This window comes from Brachyhypopomus gauderio, chromosome 4 (assembly GCF_052324685.1).
Source record: "Brachyhypopomus gauderio isolate BG-103 chromosome 4, BGAUD_0.2, whole genome shotgun sequence".
In the NCBI taxonomy this organism is placed as follows: domain Eukaryota; kingdom Metazoa; phylum Chordata; class Actinopteri; order Gymnotiformes; family Hypopomidae; genus Brachyhypopomus; species Brachyhypopomus gauderio.
The window spans coordinates 16,691,570-16,709,183 of NC_135214.1; the positions used below are offsets into that span (position 1 = coordinate 16,691,570).

Here is a 17,614-nt window from a genome sequence, read left to right on the forward strand (position 1 = left end):
TTTCTTTGTCATTGATTCAGAAACACCTGCTACTTGGATGCCTTGATGCCAAGGCTTGGAGAAGTTTTCCCTAAGCTCACTCTGACTTTCACATTGAACTTCCTGAACTTCCTGTCATAAACATTAATTTGTTACGTTCTTTCAAGTTCTCCTAGTTATTTTGTGCTAGAGCCTCAGTTTGATTCAAATGCTATAATTTTATGAAGTATGTCAAATGTCTACCTCCCAGTCATTCTGTTGGCAGACACTTTGAACTTGCTCCGACTCAATTTAATATGAGTTATCTCTCATAGCGGCTGACTAGATCATGTTATATTACTCTGATTTAACTAAAAATAGGTTTGTTTTAAAAATTTCCTCTTGCTAAGAATTTGCTTGATTCACTCTAGGTCACTACAACTTACCTTAGTGGGTGGTCTCAGAAAATGGAGCCATTTATGTCTCAGGCGTAATATGTTTGAAAAGCACTACAGATTCACCAGAACTGATGTGTTTTGAAATTCTGTCCATTTAGCTGGAGCAGCATCCTTGCTCTTTTCAAATGGAAGAGACTTGTTGGTTGGAGACATTCATGGCCAGAGCTATCACACCCTGATTCACTCTCAGAACAGGGGAGTGGCAGTGGGAGTCGACTTCCACTACCAGCTGCAAAGGGTCTTCTGGACTGACACTATTCAAAACAAGGTAATGAATGTCTTGGGCAGATATGATTAAGATATCGCTGGTGTTCCATAGACCTGTTTAATTTTCTGTTGTAGACCTTTCCGGATCTGAGAACCTGGTTTTGATGTCTTCAATAAAGATCATGTTGTTGGCAGCTGTTCATTTTACTGTATATTTCACTTGTGTCCATTTTAGGTTCTGGCGTCTGACATGGTATCTCAGTTTGCACTCAGTTTTAATGAGAGGTACTTCATAGATACCTGGGGGTTAACCTTAACTGACAGAGTGCTATTTCTGTTACATTTCTCAATGATAACAAAGCTCTTCATTATATCTGCTCTACCTTGGACATGTGCTACTGTTTCAGCCCCTATGCTCACACTCCTCTTTCACGAACACACACACACAGTGTGGTCTGCTTTCACCTTCACACTGCCTGGCTCCAGTCTTTGGCTAAACTCCCATGCAAGACCAGTCCATCAAAATGACCAGTGTGCCAGTGTGATTTCTGCCTTTCCTTACCTCTCTTGAAGCTGGTGGAACAAAGCAGTTATAGAAAAAAAACAGCCCCCCACCTCAGGATCAGCGGGTCTGATGTTTGTCGATGTTCTCGAGCTGTGAAGGAAGTTGGCCACCTGACAGCGCAAAGAGAATTCTTTGACTGATGCCTGTAGATACTGCTAATACTGTACTGATGGTAGACATGCTTGGCTCCGGTATGGCTGTACTCAAAACTGGTGGCATCTGATCTGTAACGAAGTCTACGTTTTTCTAATCACCACTATGCTTTTGATATATTCGAAAATGCTTGCATATTTTTGTGCAATTTTATGTAACCTGAGAATTCGAGGTGACCATGCAGTATTCACTTTCCCTGTGTCCATGCAGTATTCACTTTCCCTGTGTCCATGCAGTATTCACTTTCCCTGTGTCCATGCAGTATTCACTTTCCCTGTGTCCATGCAGTATTCACTTTCCCTGTGTCCATGCAGTATTCACTTTCCCTGTGTCCATGCAGTATTCACTTTCCCTGTGACCATGCAGTATTCACTTTCCCTGTGTCCATGCAGTATTCACTCTCCGTGTCCATGCAGTATTCACTTTCCCTGTGTCCATGCAGTATTCACTTTCCCTGTGTCCATGCAGTATTCACTTTCCCTGTGTCCATGCAGTATTCACTTTCCCTGTGTCCATGCAGTATTCACTTTCCCTGTGTCCATGCAGTATTCACTTTCCCTGTGTCCATGCAGTATTCACTCTCCCTGTGTCCGGTCTTTTTTATACATTCCTTGGCTGATTCAAAAGCCTTTGTTTGAGCTCTTGGCTGCTCTTTGGTTTTAACTCCAGCCATGGAGCTGAATTGCAGGGCCATACCAGTCCTGGGGGTCTGTGATTAGTACCCCCGACTCCAAGGAATGTCCGCATGCTCGTAGCAGGGGGTCCATGTGCGTGCCAGATCAGCAGACTCCTTCCACAGCTTATGTTTCCGTTAAACGGGTCAGCCGAGAATCCCACTCCTGAGGACGTCTGGGTTTGGTTTCCAAACAGCAAGGCCTGAAAAGTGCAGTGGTGCCTTAACTTCTGTTACAAAGCCAAGTGGTCCACCATGAGAAACCGGTGCCATCTTGAAATCAGTAGGGCAATGGTTTCAAAGTACTGCCCCTGTGGCACCACTTAAATGCTCTTGGACAGATAAGCTCACTGCATGATACATGTGTAACCACAAACCAAGCTCTATTATACATGATTATTAAACTAGAGCAGGTATCACCAAATGGCGGACCGCGGTCCGGATCCGGACCCGAACGCCGTCCTGTCCGGACCCAATCACATTCCTGATTAACTGGATACGGACCCAAATGCCAAAAAAATTTTAACGGGAGACTATATTTTAAAACGGAGAATTTATTTTCAGATGAGTGTTACGTTCACCACCCATTTGAGTGTTACGTTCAACCCCCCCCCCGCTCAACAACTTTCGTTCGCCACCGCGAACCCGGACCTAAGGTCTGAGCTATCTGCCAAAAATGGACCGCGGAAAGATTTAATTGATTACCCCTGAACTAGAGGATATCATTTCCATAGTCATCAGTTGAAATGATACACATTTTATGACCCATTTAGCATATGTTGTGATATATTGTACATTGGTGACACAGGCATCAAACTGTCAAATTTTTACAACGAATCATTCTAATTTTTGGCCAGGTGTTTTCGGTAGACATGGATGGGTCACATTTACAGGTGATCCTAAACGTGTCGGTTGACTACCCTGTAAACCTGGCCGTGGACTGGATCAACAATAAACTCTATGTGGTGGAGGGCAGCGTCAACCGTATTGACATGGTGGACCTGGATGGGAACAATCGTATCACACTCATTGCAGAGAACCTGGGAAACCCAAAGGGACTGGCCCTCGACCCAACGGTCGGGTAAGTAAATAAAAGACATAACCCAGTCTCGCATGTCCAGTTCTTCAAGCAACCAATGTTCTCTCTTCGGGCATATTTGGTGGTACACCCACATTTGGTGGTGCAGGGGAGTGAGTTCGTGGGAAACGCTTTGAGATAGTTGGAAATGCTTTGAGTTAGTGGGAAATGCTTTGAGTTAGAGGGAAATGCTTTCAAAAGAGAACTAACTTCAAAAAGCCTACTTATTTATGACTACAAAATGCTGCATAACTTCTGCGGTGTTCATATGTAGATGTGAACTTAAATGGACACTTTAGGGGTTCATTCAAAACTACAAATCTTAATTATCACTGGGGATTTGATCTGTGTAGTGTCTCCATAATTCTAAGCTAGATATTGTAAAAGAAACCACAAAACTGACCTCAGACCAGCTTATAAGGGCATCCTCCTTGGCACCTCCTCTATCATTCTGTATCTTTTCTAAGCAGGACAAAGTAATTAAAGTGGAATAGCCATATACTCTACTATAGTAAAGGATTAGCTGGGGTAATAAGAAAAGAGGAGATGCTCTGAAACCCAATATGAAATCAAAGTCAGACAGCTTTTCTGAAGGGCTTATCAGTAAACCGATTCTTTCAAAAACGAAAGTTTAAGACTTCTGTGACTTAGATCCTGTCCCATAATTCTCATAAGATCTCCAGACTGTACCTATGGTTCACACAAGGGCCCTCCTTTTTATTACTGTAATGTGTTTGTGTAGTTTATTTTATTATTATTTTAACTATATTTCATAAATGTATTACACAATCAGTAAGGAATACTGCTATAATTTGTGTATTATGTTTCGATTTAGGTATCTTTTCTTTACTGATTGGGACCCTCTGAATGGTGATCCAGGTCTGGAGAGGGCCTACATGGATGGTACCAACCGCTATGGTATTATCAGGTCCAAACTGGGCTGGCCTGCTGGGATCACGCTGGACATTGTGGCCAAGAGGGTGTACTGGGTTGACAGTCGCTATGACTATGTAGAAACCACCACTTATGATGGCCTGCACAGGTATGCATGCATGTAATGTAGTCTAAAGCAACCTGCATCTTCTTTTCATTAAGTACTAATAATAATCACTGGGGTTCTGATTGCAAAACCTTTTTATCAGTGGTAATATTTAGACCTAGTAAAATAAGGCTTTATTTTCTTGCCAGATCTTTCAGAAAGTCTTTCCCAGTGCAGCGTAATTATCAAAATAGTGCTCAGCTACTGATCGTAAGCCCAAGTTAAGTAAATAAAGCCATTGTCTGACTGCTTTAAAGGAAAACAGTGGTGCATGGAGGTTCGGTGATCCCACACCCATTTGGCATCAGTCTGTTTGAACATACTGTCTACTACACCGATTGGAGCATGATGGGTGTCATGAAAGTTAGCAAGTTCAGTGGCAGTAGCCCGCAAGTGCTCTATTCAACCTCTCAGACCCCATATGGTGTGGCTGTGGTTCACCCCTACAGGCAGCCCTATGGTAAGCACAACTCAAATCAATTTGATTTGATGTTTTGTTTTTTGATGGACTTTTTACAAATGTCTAGAATTTTGTTATTCACAATTTTGTTATTTGGTACTGTAATGCATTGAAGCTATAATATGACAATATCCCCCTTTAATGTCTGACTTTTGACTAAGAAAGAATCTGGCTGTCACCATGTTTTATAGCATTCAGTGTCATAAATTCCAAAAACATTTATATACAATTGGCATGCTGTAGAAGTTGTTGGTATGGTGTGTGTGTGTGTGTGTGTGTGTGTGTGTGTGTGTGTGTGTGTGTGTGTGTGTGCATTGCCAACAGTAAGCAACCCGTGTGGGACAGACAAAGGAGGCTGTGAACAGATCTGCGTGCTGAGTCACAGGACTGATAACGATGGTCTGGGATACCGGTGCCGGTGCCGTCTGGGTTACGACCTACATGCTGATGGCAGGAGATGTGTGGGTAAGAGAACATCCACCACCTGTCTGGCACCGTCCTCCTCCCTGTTTGAGGACTAATAATCTAGGAAATAGAGCTCAATTTTCACTATACAACTAATGTATTGTGTAAATTATGTAGTGGTGATAAGAGAATTTACAAGGTGTACAGCATCACTGACTGGGCTTGGTGTCAGGGGAGAACTTCAGCTCCACCATAGACTCCCACGGTTTTGGTTCTAGCCCTGTCAGAAGCTTGTGTCCATCCTCTTGTCTTGCAGCTGTGAGGCAGTTTCTACTGTTCTCCAGTCAGCTGGCGGTCAGGGGCATCCCCTTCCAGCTCTCCTCTCAGGAAGACATCATCCTCCCCATCACCGGCACACCGTCCTACTTCGTAGGAGTGGACTTCAGCGCGGAGGACGACGCTATCTTTTTCTCGGACACTGCCAAGGACATTATCTATAAACAGAAAGTGGATGGGACCGGTAAGGGAGCTCAGTGTGGGTTCAAAAAAAATGTCAATAATAAAAAGCTAAGAAATGCCCCCAAGCCTAAAACTTTTTAGAATTATTTTGCTTATTAATGATTTATGAATACAAAATAGACAAGTACCTTAAAATCCTGTAACTTTTGTATTAACCTTCCGGATCTTACTAATGCATTTCCGTTATTGGGGAGTATTCTGGTGAAATTTTAGAAAACAAACAGCTTCAAGATTTGCCCTTTCCTCGTGGTGATGATAAATATATTAATATTTCTCCATTGCATAATAAATATTTGTCTTTGATCCCCCAAAGAGAGGGAAGTACTTGCAGCTAATCGGGTAGAAGGTGTGGAAGACCTGGCTTATGACTGGATATCGAAGAACCTGTACTGGACTGACCCGCACTACAGGAGTATATCAGTCATGAAAGTAGCAGACAAGTCCAGAAGAGCCATTGTGCGCAACCTGAACAACCCCAGGTCCATAGTGGTGCATCCCATTGTCGGGTGAGTCTAAATGAGTCATGATGTGTTTGGATAATTACTTAAGACTGGCGTAATTATCACTGTTCTATTATAAAAAAATTAAGAGTGAAAAACAATTAGTTTTTATTTGTGATGGTAAATTTTATTGTGAGACATGCACACACAAAAATCTCCATAGAACATAGGAACATAGGTGTTGTGGTCTCGGGGTCAGAAATCACAGCCACGTTCAAATGTCAGCTGAAAACACAATTCAGTGTGCATGTCCTCGCCAGGAAGACGGCTCACGGGACCTCACTTTAACCCCGGCTCTGTTTTCTTTAGACCATGAAAAAGCGTTAGCAATCTGGCCATTTGTATCCAGTCACACCTACCATAATGCAGAAGGTGCCTGCCCATTCACAGACTGTTCCTACTTTGAACCTGGAGCAGATAAAGGGGCTCTTTATGTACTGCTAGTGGGACATTTCCAATGACTTCAAAGTCATAAGGTCTCAGGGCCCAAGAGGCAAGATTAGTGCTGCATGAAGGCTAGTATTGTAGTTAGAGAGCTACGAGCTAAGAGCTTGACTTAAGAGAGAAAACCCTGCAGAGTTTTTGAACAAACTGTCAAAACCTCTTATTTAAAATTTTTAAAAAGTCCTATTTGACAGAGCGTCTCTACACACATCATGTGGTCAGAGAGTGGAGGGTAAATGGAAGGGGTGAGAGGTTCAAAATGTGATTTAGGTTTTAGGACTATGTTTGTTCACGTACATTTCTATGATTGTGTGTGTTTTGCCAGTTTCATTTTCTGGACTGACTGGTACCGTCCAGCGAAGATTATGCGCTCCTGGTGTGACGGGTCACATGCCCAGTCAATTGTGAACACCACTCTTGGCTGGCCTAACGGTCTCGCCATTGACTGGAGGTGAGATAAGCTATTAAACCATTACCACGCTTCATTTGGCCATGCTAGTAATGCCACAAACACCCAGGGGCCGCTGCTGTTTTGATTAATAAAAGAACATTACTTCACTGACCTTCAGGGCTTTACGTTCGTACCATGCGGCCTGTTAACACATTTATGCTTTGCTCCTCTTAAAGTAAGCTAATCTCCTTAGAAACACGATCTGCTATACTCCTATTTCTCTGAACTTTATCCTAAAGCTACCTCCATCTTTATGTCTGATGTTTCTCCCCCAGTTCAATGCGTTTGTACTGGGTTGATGCCTTCTTTGATAAGATTGAGCACAGTAATTTCGATGGTCAGAACAGATTGTCCTTGGATCGGATCACACAAATATCCCACCCATTTGGACTTACTATTTTTGGAGGTGGGTCATAATTCTCAGAAATTCCATAATCATAATCATATTATTGAAAGATGTCATGAGTGTAAATAATAACAACATAAACACAGAATAACATTGTTATCACAGTAATTAATATTTGATAGGATAAATAAATGTACATCACGACTTTTGAAAATATCTCTTAATCAGTGTATGCATTTACACGTCACAGAGTGTTGTAGTTCAATGGGAGAATGGTAGAGAATTTAGGAGGAGAAGTTTAAGTCTGAGATGAATGTACGTGTCTGCTGCAGGTTATGCATATTTCACTGACTGGCGTCTCGGAGGGATCGTGCGCGTTCGAAAAACAGACGGGGGGGAGATGCTGATTATCCGTCGGGGCATCAGCCACATTATGCACGTCAAATCTTTCAACGCTGACCTGCAGACTGGTGAGAGGAGCTTTCATCCATTCACCATCTACCTCCTCGCTCTCTCCTATCACTGTTTCTTTGTTTAACTCTCTGTCTCTCCCTCTTTCTAACTCCAACCAATGAATGTTACTTGTAATGGATTAGGGATATGTCGTCTTTAAAGATTAGCTTTTCAAAATTTCATTAGTGCTCTGCTTCACAACTGATATGGATGGTCTAATACTATGTGACATAGGCATACCTTGGGATTAGGATTGAACATTTTTAGCTTTTGAGAAGTGCTGAGTTCTGTGTCCTCACTGTGGCTTCTCTCCACCAGGGTCTAACTTCTGTAACAGGCCTTCAAACCCTAATGGGGACTGCAGCCACTTCTGTTTCCCCGCCCCTTATGCCCAGCGTGTGTGTGGCTGCCCTTACGGGATGAAGCTGTCGCCCAATCAGCAGACCTGCCTCGAGGACCCGTCCAATGAACCGCCTACGCTGCAGTGCGGCTCCAACTCGTTCTCCTGCTCCAACGGGAGATGTGTCCCTCAGAGCTACCGGTGTGATGGCGTGGACGACTGCCATGACAACAGCGACGAAGCCAACTGCGGAGCTAACAGTAATGCATTTACCTCTGACGCTTCCAGCTTTCTGTGCAGTGCATAGTTCAGCAGTGGAGATCAGATGCGAGAAAAGTGCCCATTCCTTAAATTTCTGCTTTCAATGTTTCAATTTCAATGTTGTTTCTGAGATTAACCAAACGAATGCTGACCCTCCACCCGGCCCTCTCGTCCAGACAACACCTGCTCGTCCAGCGCCTTCACCTGTGCCAACCAGCACTGTGTTCCCAGGAGCTGGCACTGCGACGGCTACAACGACTGCTTTGATGGCAGTGACGAGAGGGACTGTCCCACCCAGGTCCCTGGCACATGCCCAGCGGACCAGTTCACCTGCGCCAACCACCACTGCGTCCCCCATATCTGGCTCTGCGACACCGATAACGACTGCGGCGATGGCTCTGACGAACTCAACTGTGGTAAGAAGCTTCTGGAAGGTCTGATGTGTCTATGCCCGGCGTTTATCAGAGCATCCACATTCCTGATAGTTTTACATTTGGTTGATTGGTAGATGCTATAGGGACGTGCTACCCAGGTCAGTTCCAGTGCCCTGACCACCGCTGCATTGACCCAGCCTACGTGTGTGATGGAGACAGAGACTGTGTGGATGGAGCTGATGAACAGGGCTGTGGTGAGAATCATTGTGCTCCATACAACATTATAAATGCCAAACCTCTGCAAGAGCAATGTAGCCAAAAATGCTGTATGCCTCAGTTAAACGAAGCCCATTCACTTCGTCACTTCGTACTGCACTTTAAATAATGAATTATTGCATTATTTCGGTGCTGCAGTATACAATTGCACTGGCTACGAGTTCAAGTGTGCCCTTGGACATCAGTGCGTGAACGCCTTCTACCGCTGCGATGGGGTTTACGACTGCAACGATCGTTCCGATGAGGCTGGCTGTCGTGAGTGTAGCACGTTTCGTGCCTCATTCCAGCGTTAATCACACAACTCCTTTTCATTCTGCAAAATCCCGACGTCTCGCCGACGTTTCAATTGAAGTCCCCGCTGTGTCCTTTACCCAGCGACCCGTCCGCCGGGCATGTGTCACCACGAGAGCGAGTTCCAGTGCCAGTCCGACGGCAGCTGCCTGCCGGCCACCTGGGAGTGCGACGGTCACCCGGACTGCGAGGACGGTTCGGACGAACATCACGCCTGCCCCCCACGCACCTGCCCCTCCTCGCTCTTCCGCTGCGACAACGGCAACTGCATATTCCACAGCTGGCTGTGCGACGGCGACAACGACTGCCGGGACGGCAGCGACGAGCGCGACTGCCCCACGCCCCCCTTCCACTGCCCCAGCTGGCAATGGCAGTGCCCCGGCCACAGCGTGTGTGTCAACCTGAGCCGGGTGTGTGACAACACGGCCGACTGCCCGAACGGAGCTGACGAGTCCCCCCTATGCAGTAAGTCATTAACTTCTGGCTCGCTGAGATCTGAGGAGACAGCCAGGCATTAAGACCAGCTTGTCTATATTGAGAAACAGGTAGCAAATGCAAATATCTCTTACATGGAGATCCACAGACTGTTTCCTGTTTATTGAATCTACATTGTCCACAGTAATGACCTGTTTCAGGGTGATTAACTCCTTTTGTTCTGTGATTCACAACAGGCAGCATTAGGCTACACTCCCTAAGTAACTAACAGACTGCAATCAGCATTCTCACAATTCAATTGAGGCTTTTGAAACACGCATTCCTTCCAAATGGAATTCAATCAAGTTTCTTGACATTCTGATGAATTACATTGATGTTATTATTGAATTATTTTTCTTAAATATTTTTCTATGATGTTTTGTCATTTTTGGTAAAATTATGTCAGAAATTAATTTTTTGTGAATGATATTTGGTACTTCTCCCTGTGATACACACTATGCGGGTTTGAATTATGCCTTTGAAATCTTCAGGGGTTTGGAATCCTGCATGTGTGGCTGTGATCTAGTGATTAACTTGTGATCTGTAAAAGTGATCTGTGATTTCCCTTTTCTATGCTCCCCCCTCACTGATCTCAGATGAGCCTTTACCAGGTAGGTCCAATCTTCACACCCTCACTGTCCACAGCCCTCTGCCTATAGCACTGATTATCCTCTCTGCCTGCCTCACACTAACCCTCCAATTTTACACACACTGTTATTAAACCTGGAATCTTTGTAGTGCATAATGAAATATGTCTAGAGCGGTGTCTAACACTTAGTAAACAATATTGTGCTATGGGAATATAAAACTGTGTAGAACTGTATTGACTGGCATGAAACTTAACTATTATCCAAGTTCTGAAAATGTAAAAAAAAAATTAATATTTATTAATGTGATGCCTGTTGAAGAATTTCAAAGATTTTTAATTTATTTCTTTTGCCTGTTGCTTTAGATCAAGAGAGTTGCTCAGACAACAACGCGGGCTGCACGCACGGGTGTATCCAGGGTCCTTTTGGGGCTCAGTGCACGTGCCCAGTGGGCTATCAGCTAAGCAACGACTCGAAGACATGTGAGGATGTAGATGAGTGTCACCCACCTGGCCTTTGCAGCCAGCATTGTTTCAACGAGAGAGGCTCCTTCCGTTGTCACTGTGAAGATGGATATATGCTGGAGGCAGATGGACGGACGTGCAAGGCCTCAGGTGTGTGTGTGTGTGTGTGTGTGTGTGTTCGATATATGCGCAGCTTGTGTGATTTGAGGTAATAGCAGAGGAGATGGTGGAGTGGAGCTGTGCTTGATCTGAGAGGGTCTACTGTCTGCTGCTGCATACTGCTCTCTGCTCTCTGATCTGATTACTACAGATAAGACAAATAACATGTATGTCAGTCAAAAACTTTCACATTGGCTAATTAGGTCTTAATCACCAGACAAAGGCTTGTTTATGAGCTGTCCTACTGCCAGGGACCCAGCCACCAGAGAGATAATGAGAAAAAACTGCTGTCATTTGATATACCTTCCTTTTTACTCAACATTATTTTACCACAGAGCCCCTTTTTGTGCTTCTGTGAGGTTCATTCATTGTCGTTTGCATGCTGTAACACCCGGACTGATAGCAAGCATGTCAAGGATGCCTGTGTAATTCCTTGTATAACAGAGATGCGTTGTTCCCAATCTGACAGGATCTCGAGAGGCCATTCTGCTGGTGGCTAGTCGTAATCAGATTATATCTGATAACATCATCTCGCAGCCTAACGTGGTACGCTCCCTCATCAGAGATGGCCGCAACATTGTGGCGGTCGATTTTGACTCGGTGACGGACCGCGTGTACTGGTCGGACACCACCCAGGACAGAATATGGAGTGCGCATAAGAATGGCAGTGACAGGACTGTGGTAAGAGTCCAGGAGTTTTAGGATATTGACATAGACCGGCACATTTGCTTTTATATGTAGTAGCTATTGGAGAAGGTTGTTATCAAACAGTACACACTTGCTCACTGGGGGCTTGGACTCGGACACTTGTAAAGCTGCTTTGTGACAACAACTATTGTAAAAAGCGCTATATAAATAAAATTTGATTTGATTTGATTTGATTTACACCCAGTGGCCTCTGTGTACACAGATCTTTGACAGTGGTGTGACAGTCACAGAGAGTCTTGCAGTTGACTGGGTAGGTAGAAACTTGTACTGGACAGACTACATCTTGGAGACCATAGAGGTGGCCAAACTTGATGGCTCCCATAGGACAGTGCTCATCAGTGAGAATGTCACCAACCCCAGAGGTCTTGTGCTGGACCCCAGGAATGGGTAAGATCTTTTATATACAGGTGCAATGATTTTGTCTGATCCCTATGTGATATTTGGAATGTAGGCTATACTTTGAAAAATAATTTATATTTACAGATAACTGGCCACTCTGTTGTCTGCTGTGCTACATTAACATTTAAAGGGGATGTATCATGCTCATTTTCAGCAAAGAAAATTTTCAGGCAGCTGAGAAAGTATTGTCTTTGGGAGAGAGTTATTCACTCTGGCATGTACTTCGGACTTTGCGACGTTGTCGATTGCTTACATGCACACCAAGCTATAAAATACAGTAAAGGAATGAGAAGAAAACAGAAGCATGACAGAAAAGGTCCCCTTTATTAGGAAAGAATAAAAGCTGAAAACTTCTTCTTCTGCGGGTCATAGCGTTCATCTGATGTTTTGGACGGACTGGGGGAGAAACCCTCGCATCGAGAAAGCCAGCATGGATGGCAAGTTGAGGACCTCCATCATCAGCCACAAGCTCTACTGGCCCAACGGCCTGACTATAGACTACCCCAACAGCCTCCTCTACTTCGCTGATGCCTACCTGGATTTCATCGACTACTGTGATTACAATGGGAACAACCGGAAGCAAGTTCTCGCCAGTGATCTGGTGAGAAATTCTACTGGGTCATTTTCTCATGTGCAATTGTTTGTGCTCTTAACCCATGTGAATAAAATTCACCTCTTGTCTCTCAATAAAAAGGTACTGCAACACCCCCACGCAATTACCATTTTTGAGGATTTTGTGTATTGGACCGACAGATATGTCAACCGCGTGATCCGAGCCAACAAGTGGCACGGAGAGAACCAGACGGTGATGCTGTATAACCTGCCCCAGCCTATGGGCCTGGTGGCAATGCACCCGGCCCGACAGCCAGCAGGTACGACCCGGCACTTTCGACAGTCCTCCTGTCGGACAGTCCCGTTTATAGTTTATAGGCCATGCTGAGTTTTATTCTGACCTGTACTTTTTTATGCAACTCTCCTGATTGCAGGTGACAACCCGTGTGCAGTCAGCCCCTGCACCCACATCTGCCTGCTGTCTGCATCTGGCCCCAGGTTTTACTCCTGTGCCTGTCCCTCGGGCTGGATACTGGCATCTGACCAGCTCACCTGTACGAGAGGTATGACACGCAAAAACCCAGAAAACCACACACTCACTTTAGTGCTGCAAGATCTGGTTCTTACCCAATATATATATATATATTTGGCTTTTTAATATAAGAATTACACAGATTCTGCAATACATTTTGCACTCGTTATGAATGGTGCTGTGTCTTTCTCTTTTGCCTCAGTCTGGTTAATCTCCTTTTCACTGACTGAATGGAGTAGTCTTGAGAGACACTGGATATGTATTTCAAGAGAAGCCCATCTTGTCAACAGCATCCCATTTTCAATTTGCCCCATGATCTCTCCCTCTCTAAGGGCAAATATTTACAATCAGAGAAGCTCTTAGCTCAGCTTATGGTTATGGTTGAGCACAGACTAGAAAGCTTTAATCTTAAATCCAGTGGGTCCTCTTTGGGGCAACCATCCAGCTATTCTCAGGTTTCAACTTTTGTCAGCGAAGTCAAGCACATTTTCCCCAAAGAGATGAATGATTACCTTAGCCTTAGAATGAGTACCTACTGATCCTAATCTCTGATGACACAGCAAAAGATTACGGAAAGCTTTCACCAAATCTTTTGAATTTGAATACAGACCAAACTTATACACATTTTTTTATAATTCTGGCAACTGATAACCCATGCTGCTGTTGATCCTTGAGCATCAGGCACTGATTGATGATTTCCTTAATTGCATTAGATAATATTATGGCAGCATATGGTATAAAACCTTTAATAATCCACTCGGCATTGTATCTGAATACAAACTGCAAAAAAAAGGTGATGAAACTTTTGAATGAAATCCAACAGCCCAACGTATGATGTGGAATATATTATCTTACAGTGGACGCCCCCTTCCTGGTGGTTGTTAGGGACAGCATCATTTACGGTATTTCCCTCAACCCCGATGATAAGGGTAATGACGCCATGGTACCTGTTGCCGGGCTGCTGAATGGATATGATGTGGACTTTGATGATGCTGAACAGATGATCTACTGGGTTGAACATCCTGTAAGCATGAAAAAGACGTTCTGTCATTAGCCAAACACAAATTTGAGTTTACTATACCGTGTTATTTTGTGGTTTTTTCTGTGTTTTATGTTAAAACTGCTGTAATTGAGGTTGTAACTCCAGATCTATTGACCCCCTCCCTTTAACCTCGTGTCCTTTAACCTCATGACCTCTTTCATGTGTCTCTACAAAGTTCCCCACTTGCTCTTGTGCCTTATAAGTGCCACCTGTGCGTCCATTAAATAATTGGCAGACAGTTTGAATCTGAGAACTGCATTTTAGTTACTTTCATGAGTCTCATGCTCCATTCTCCTATACAGGGAGAGATCCACAGGGTCAAGTCAGACGGCACTAACAGGACTGAATTTGCCCCAGCGGCCATCTTGGGATCTCCGGTGGGATTGGCCCTTGACTGGATGACTCAAAATCTATACTACACCAACCCATCCTCACAGTCCATAGAGGTGACATAGCTTCTCATCTCACAGCCAAACATGCATTTAAGAAGTTTAGGAATTACAGTTAAACCCCCAGCTGAGAATAACAGAAGATAATTACCAATACAAATAACACACTGTGTGATCATAGTACTGTGGTCTGTTTAGGTGCTGAGACTGAAAGGAGAGGTTCAGTACAGGAGGACTCTCATCACCAACAACGGTACTTCAACTGGTGTGGGCCGACCCGTTGGCATAGCCCTGGACCCGGCACGGGGGTAAGGCCAAGTTTAACACAACTCGGGTCCAAACACAAATTTGCTGAGCCTTGACGGTCTCTTAAATCACGCCACTTATTACACAGATGCGTGGCCAGAATCCACGGCCTTAAAAAGGTCTTCAGCTCTAAATGTGCAGTGATGTGCAGTTGAATGCAGTTATTTAAAAAAAGCGTTCTGTGGATCGTGTGCACCCTGTGCTGTGTTACAGAAAGATGTACTGGACAGACCAAGGGACAGAGAGTGGTATTCCAGCCAAGGTGGCGTGTGCAGACATGGACGGATCGAACTCAGCGACTCTTTTCACCAACAATCTGGAGCACGTGGAATTTATCACCATAGACATTCAAGAGAACAAGCTGTACTGGGCCGTCACTGGGACTGGACTGGTTAGCTGAGACTCCTCCCGCCAGCATTTAATATACTGCATTTTTTGTCGCTTTTATCATTTTTTCTGCTCACTCCTGCTCTTATACCGTATCTGATTTAGCTTCTGTTGCTTTAATAAACCTCGAAACAGATTGAGAAAGGAGACGTAGATGGGACGAACCGCATCACCGTGGTTTCCAGCTTGTCCCACCCATGGGGCGTGGCCGTGCACGGCCCCCACCTCTATTTCACTGACAGGGACTTTGAGGTGATTGAACGTGTGGACAAAGCCTCAGGAGCCAACAAAGTTGTGCTGCGCGACAACGTGGCCGGTCTGAGAGTACTTAAAGTCCACTACAGAGAGAGTGAGTGGTCTTCCAGACCTGTTATCTGTGTAGAGGATCTTATCTGTGGTCTTATTTGGCCTGTGAGGACTTGCCCCACCCAACCCTGCTTGTCTCGGACCTTTCTCTAGAAGTCATCTTATCTGACATAGCCGTGTGGCTGTCACCAGGGAGGAATGGATTTAAATGAGGTATCGCATTACCAATTTGTTCTTCTCTGCCTCAGAAGGGTTCGTGCCGGGAAGAATCAGTGTTCTTTTGTTCCATTATCAATGGATAGGTTCATTCCTCTGGCACAGAGAAGTGCCTTTTGTTCAGCCTTGTCCAGGTATAAATAGGAGAGGCCAGGGTTGGGTTGAAGCAAATATTCACAGCTGCTCACATTTGTAGCAGAATTGCTGCAGATGGTTTTAAGGGAGCTTTTCTGAAACATCCTGGAAATGTTGTCCATTGTTATCAAAAATACATTTCATTACATCTTTTAAAAGTTTGATTAACAAGAGATACACATAGGTAACACTTCTGTCTCTCTGTCTCTCTCTCTCCTCTTCCTCTTTCCTTGTCCCTCTTCTTCTTTATCTCTCTCCCCTCTCCTTCTCTCCCTCCCTCCCACTCTCTCTCAACCCTCTCTCTCCCTCCCTCTCTCTCTCTCCCCCTCTCCTTCTCTCCCTCTCTCCTTCTCTCCTTCCTTCTCTCTCTCTCCATCTCTCCTTCTCTCCCTCCCTGTCTCTCTCCCTCCCTCTCTCCCTCCCTCTCTCTCTCCCTCCCTCTCTCCCTCTCTCTCCCTCTCTCTTGCCCTCCCTCTCTCCTTCTCTCCCTCTCTCTCTCTTTCTCCTTCTCTTCCTCCCTCTCTCTCCTTCTCTCCCTCCCTCTCTCTCTCCCCTCTCTCCCTCTCTCTCTCTCTTTCTCCTTCTCTCCCTCCCTCTCTCTCTCCCCTCTCTCCTTCTCTTCCTCCCTCTCTCTCTCTCTCTCTCTCTCCTTCTCTTCCTCCCTCTCTCTCCCTCTCTCTCCTTCTCTCCCTCCCTCTCTCTCTAGCCTCTGCAGGCACCTCTAACGGCTGCAGTAATAACGCAGGCACGTGTGAGCATTTGTGTCTGCCGCGTCCCGGAGGTCTCTTCTCCTGTGCCTGTGCCACGGGCTTCAGACTCAGCGCTGATAACAGGAGCTGTGCTCCCTACCAGTCCTATGTGGTCATCTCCATGCTCACTGCCCTCAAGGGCTTCAGTCTGGAGGGAGCTGACCATTCTGAGGCCATGGTTCCTGTGGCTGGGAGAGGTGGGCGTTTCACACAGCTCAGTAGAGAGTTGGAACAGTCGATTTACTATGTAGTAGCATATAGTGTACATATCCTTTGTATACTATTATAGAGTCATTTTGAATAATGTCGTGCAAAGTTAGATGGCATGTTAAATCCAAAGCAGATGATTTATTTAATGCTGTTTTTCTCTCTCTTTCTCCCTCTCTCTTTTGCGTGTTGATGGAGAATTCCTTTGGTTATTTTAACAGGACAAGTTTTCAGTTTACTTCTTAGTTTGTGGAAGCCTATGTACTTTTTTATATGTCGAGAAGCCTGCTAGGCCTCATTGTAGCAACATGAAAAGCAATGCAACAATTTTATAGCTGCCTACAAGTACTGTAGCCAATGTAGTAGTGTGTGCGTGTGTGTGTGTGTGTGTGTGTGTGTGTGTGTGTGTGTGTGTGTGTGTGTGTGTGTGTCCTGTAGGCCGAAATGCATTGCATGTAGATGTGCACATGCCTTCTGGATTCCTGTACTGGTGTGATTTCAGCAGCACTGTTGCTGTTCAGAATGGAATCCGCCAGATCAAACCAGATGGATCCGGGTTCCGTAGCATTGTTACCTCTGGGATTGGACGCAACGGGATCCGTGGGATTGCTGTGGACTGGGCTGCAGGTGCAGGCAATGGTTTAGATCCTCCACTGTACTGCAATCAAATGACAATGTACTGCAATCAAAATATATAACTTGCACGGTTATAGCAGACTCTGCTGATTGCCTGTGCCTACTCGAATATATA

General features: G+C 44.9%; 1 protein-coding gene across 4 annotated transcripts in view; it reads left to right on the forward strand.

The window, feature by feature from the left end:
- The window catches only part of lrp2a (low density lipoprotein receptor-related protein 2a), a 56,557-nt gene that overhangs the window by 13,684 nt on the left and 25,259 nt on the right, over positions 1-17,614 (forward strand). For 2 of the 4 annotated variants that reach the window (XM_077002689.1, XM_077002692.1), the window contains exons 11-39: positions 515-684; positions 2,872-3,095; positions 3,928-4,134; positions 4,389-4,591; positions 4,916-5,056; positions 5,313-5,516; positions 5,829-6,021; positions 6,785-6,910; positions 7,186-7,316; positions 7,589-7,726; positions 8,028-8,309; positions 8,487-8,726; positions 8,819-8,938; positions 9,099-9,215; positions 9,336-9,716; positions 10,322-10,336; positions 10,678-10,926; positions 11,405-11,616; positions 11,846-12,030; positions 12,415-12,643; positions 12,737-12,914; positions 13,029-13,157; positions 13,984-14,150; positions 14,471-14,614; positions 14,756-14,865; positions 15,077-15,254; positions 15,386-15,599; positions 16,614-16,853; positions 17,302-17,490. In XM_077002689.1, coding sequence (XP_076858804.1) covers positions 515-684; positions 2,872-3,095; positions 3,928-4,134; positions 4,389-4,591; positions 4,916-5,056; positions 5,313-5,516; positions 5,829-6,021; positions 6,785-6,910; positions 7,186-7,316; positions 7,589-7,726; positions 8,028-8,309; positions 8,487-8,726; positions 8,819-8,938; positions 9,099-9,215; positions 9,336-9,716; positions 10,322-10,336; positions 10,678-10,926; positions 11,405-11,616; positions 11,846-12,030; positions 12,415-12,643; positions 12,737-12,914; positions 13,029-13,157; positions 13,984-14,150; positions 14,471-14,614; positions 14,756-14,865; positions 15,077-15,254; positions 15,386-15,599; positions 16,614-16,853; positions 17,302-17,490 — 5,316 coding nt within the window. The remainder of the gene's footprint in view (positions 1-514; positions 685-2,871; positions 3,096-3,927; positions 4,135-4,388; positions 4,592-4,915; positions 5,057-5,312; positions 5,517-5,828; positions 6,022-6,784; positions 6,911-7,185; positions 7,317-7,588; positions 7,727-8,027; positions 8,310-8,486; positions 8,727-8,818; positions 8,939-9,098; positions 9,216-9,335; positions 9,717-10,321; positions 10,337-10,677; positions 10,927-11,404; positions 11,617-11,845; positions 12,031-12,414; positions 12,644-12,736; positions 12,915-13,028; positions 13,158-13,983; positions 14,151-14,470; positions 14,615-14,755; positions 14,866-15,076; positions 15,255-15,385; positions 15,600-16,613; positions 16,854-17,301; positions 17,491-17,614) is intronic. The other 2 variants (XM_077002690.1, XM_077002693.1) reach the window with 1 other exon arrangement.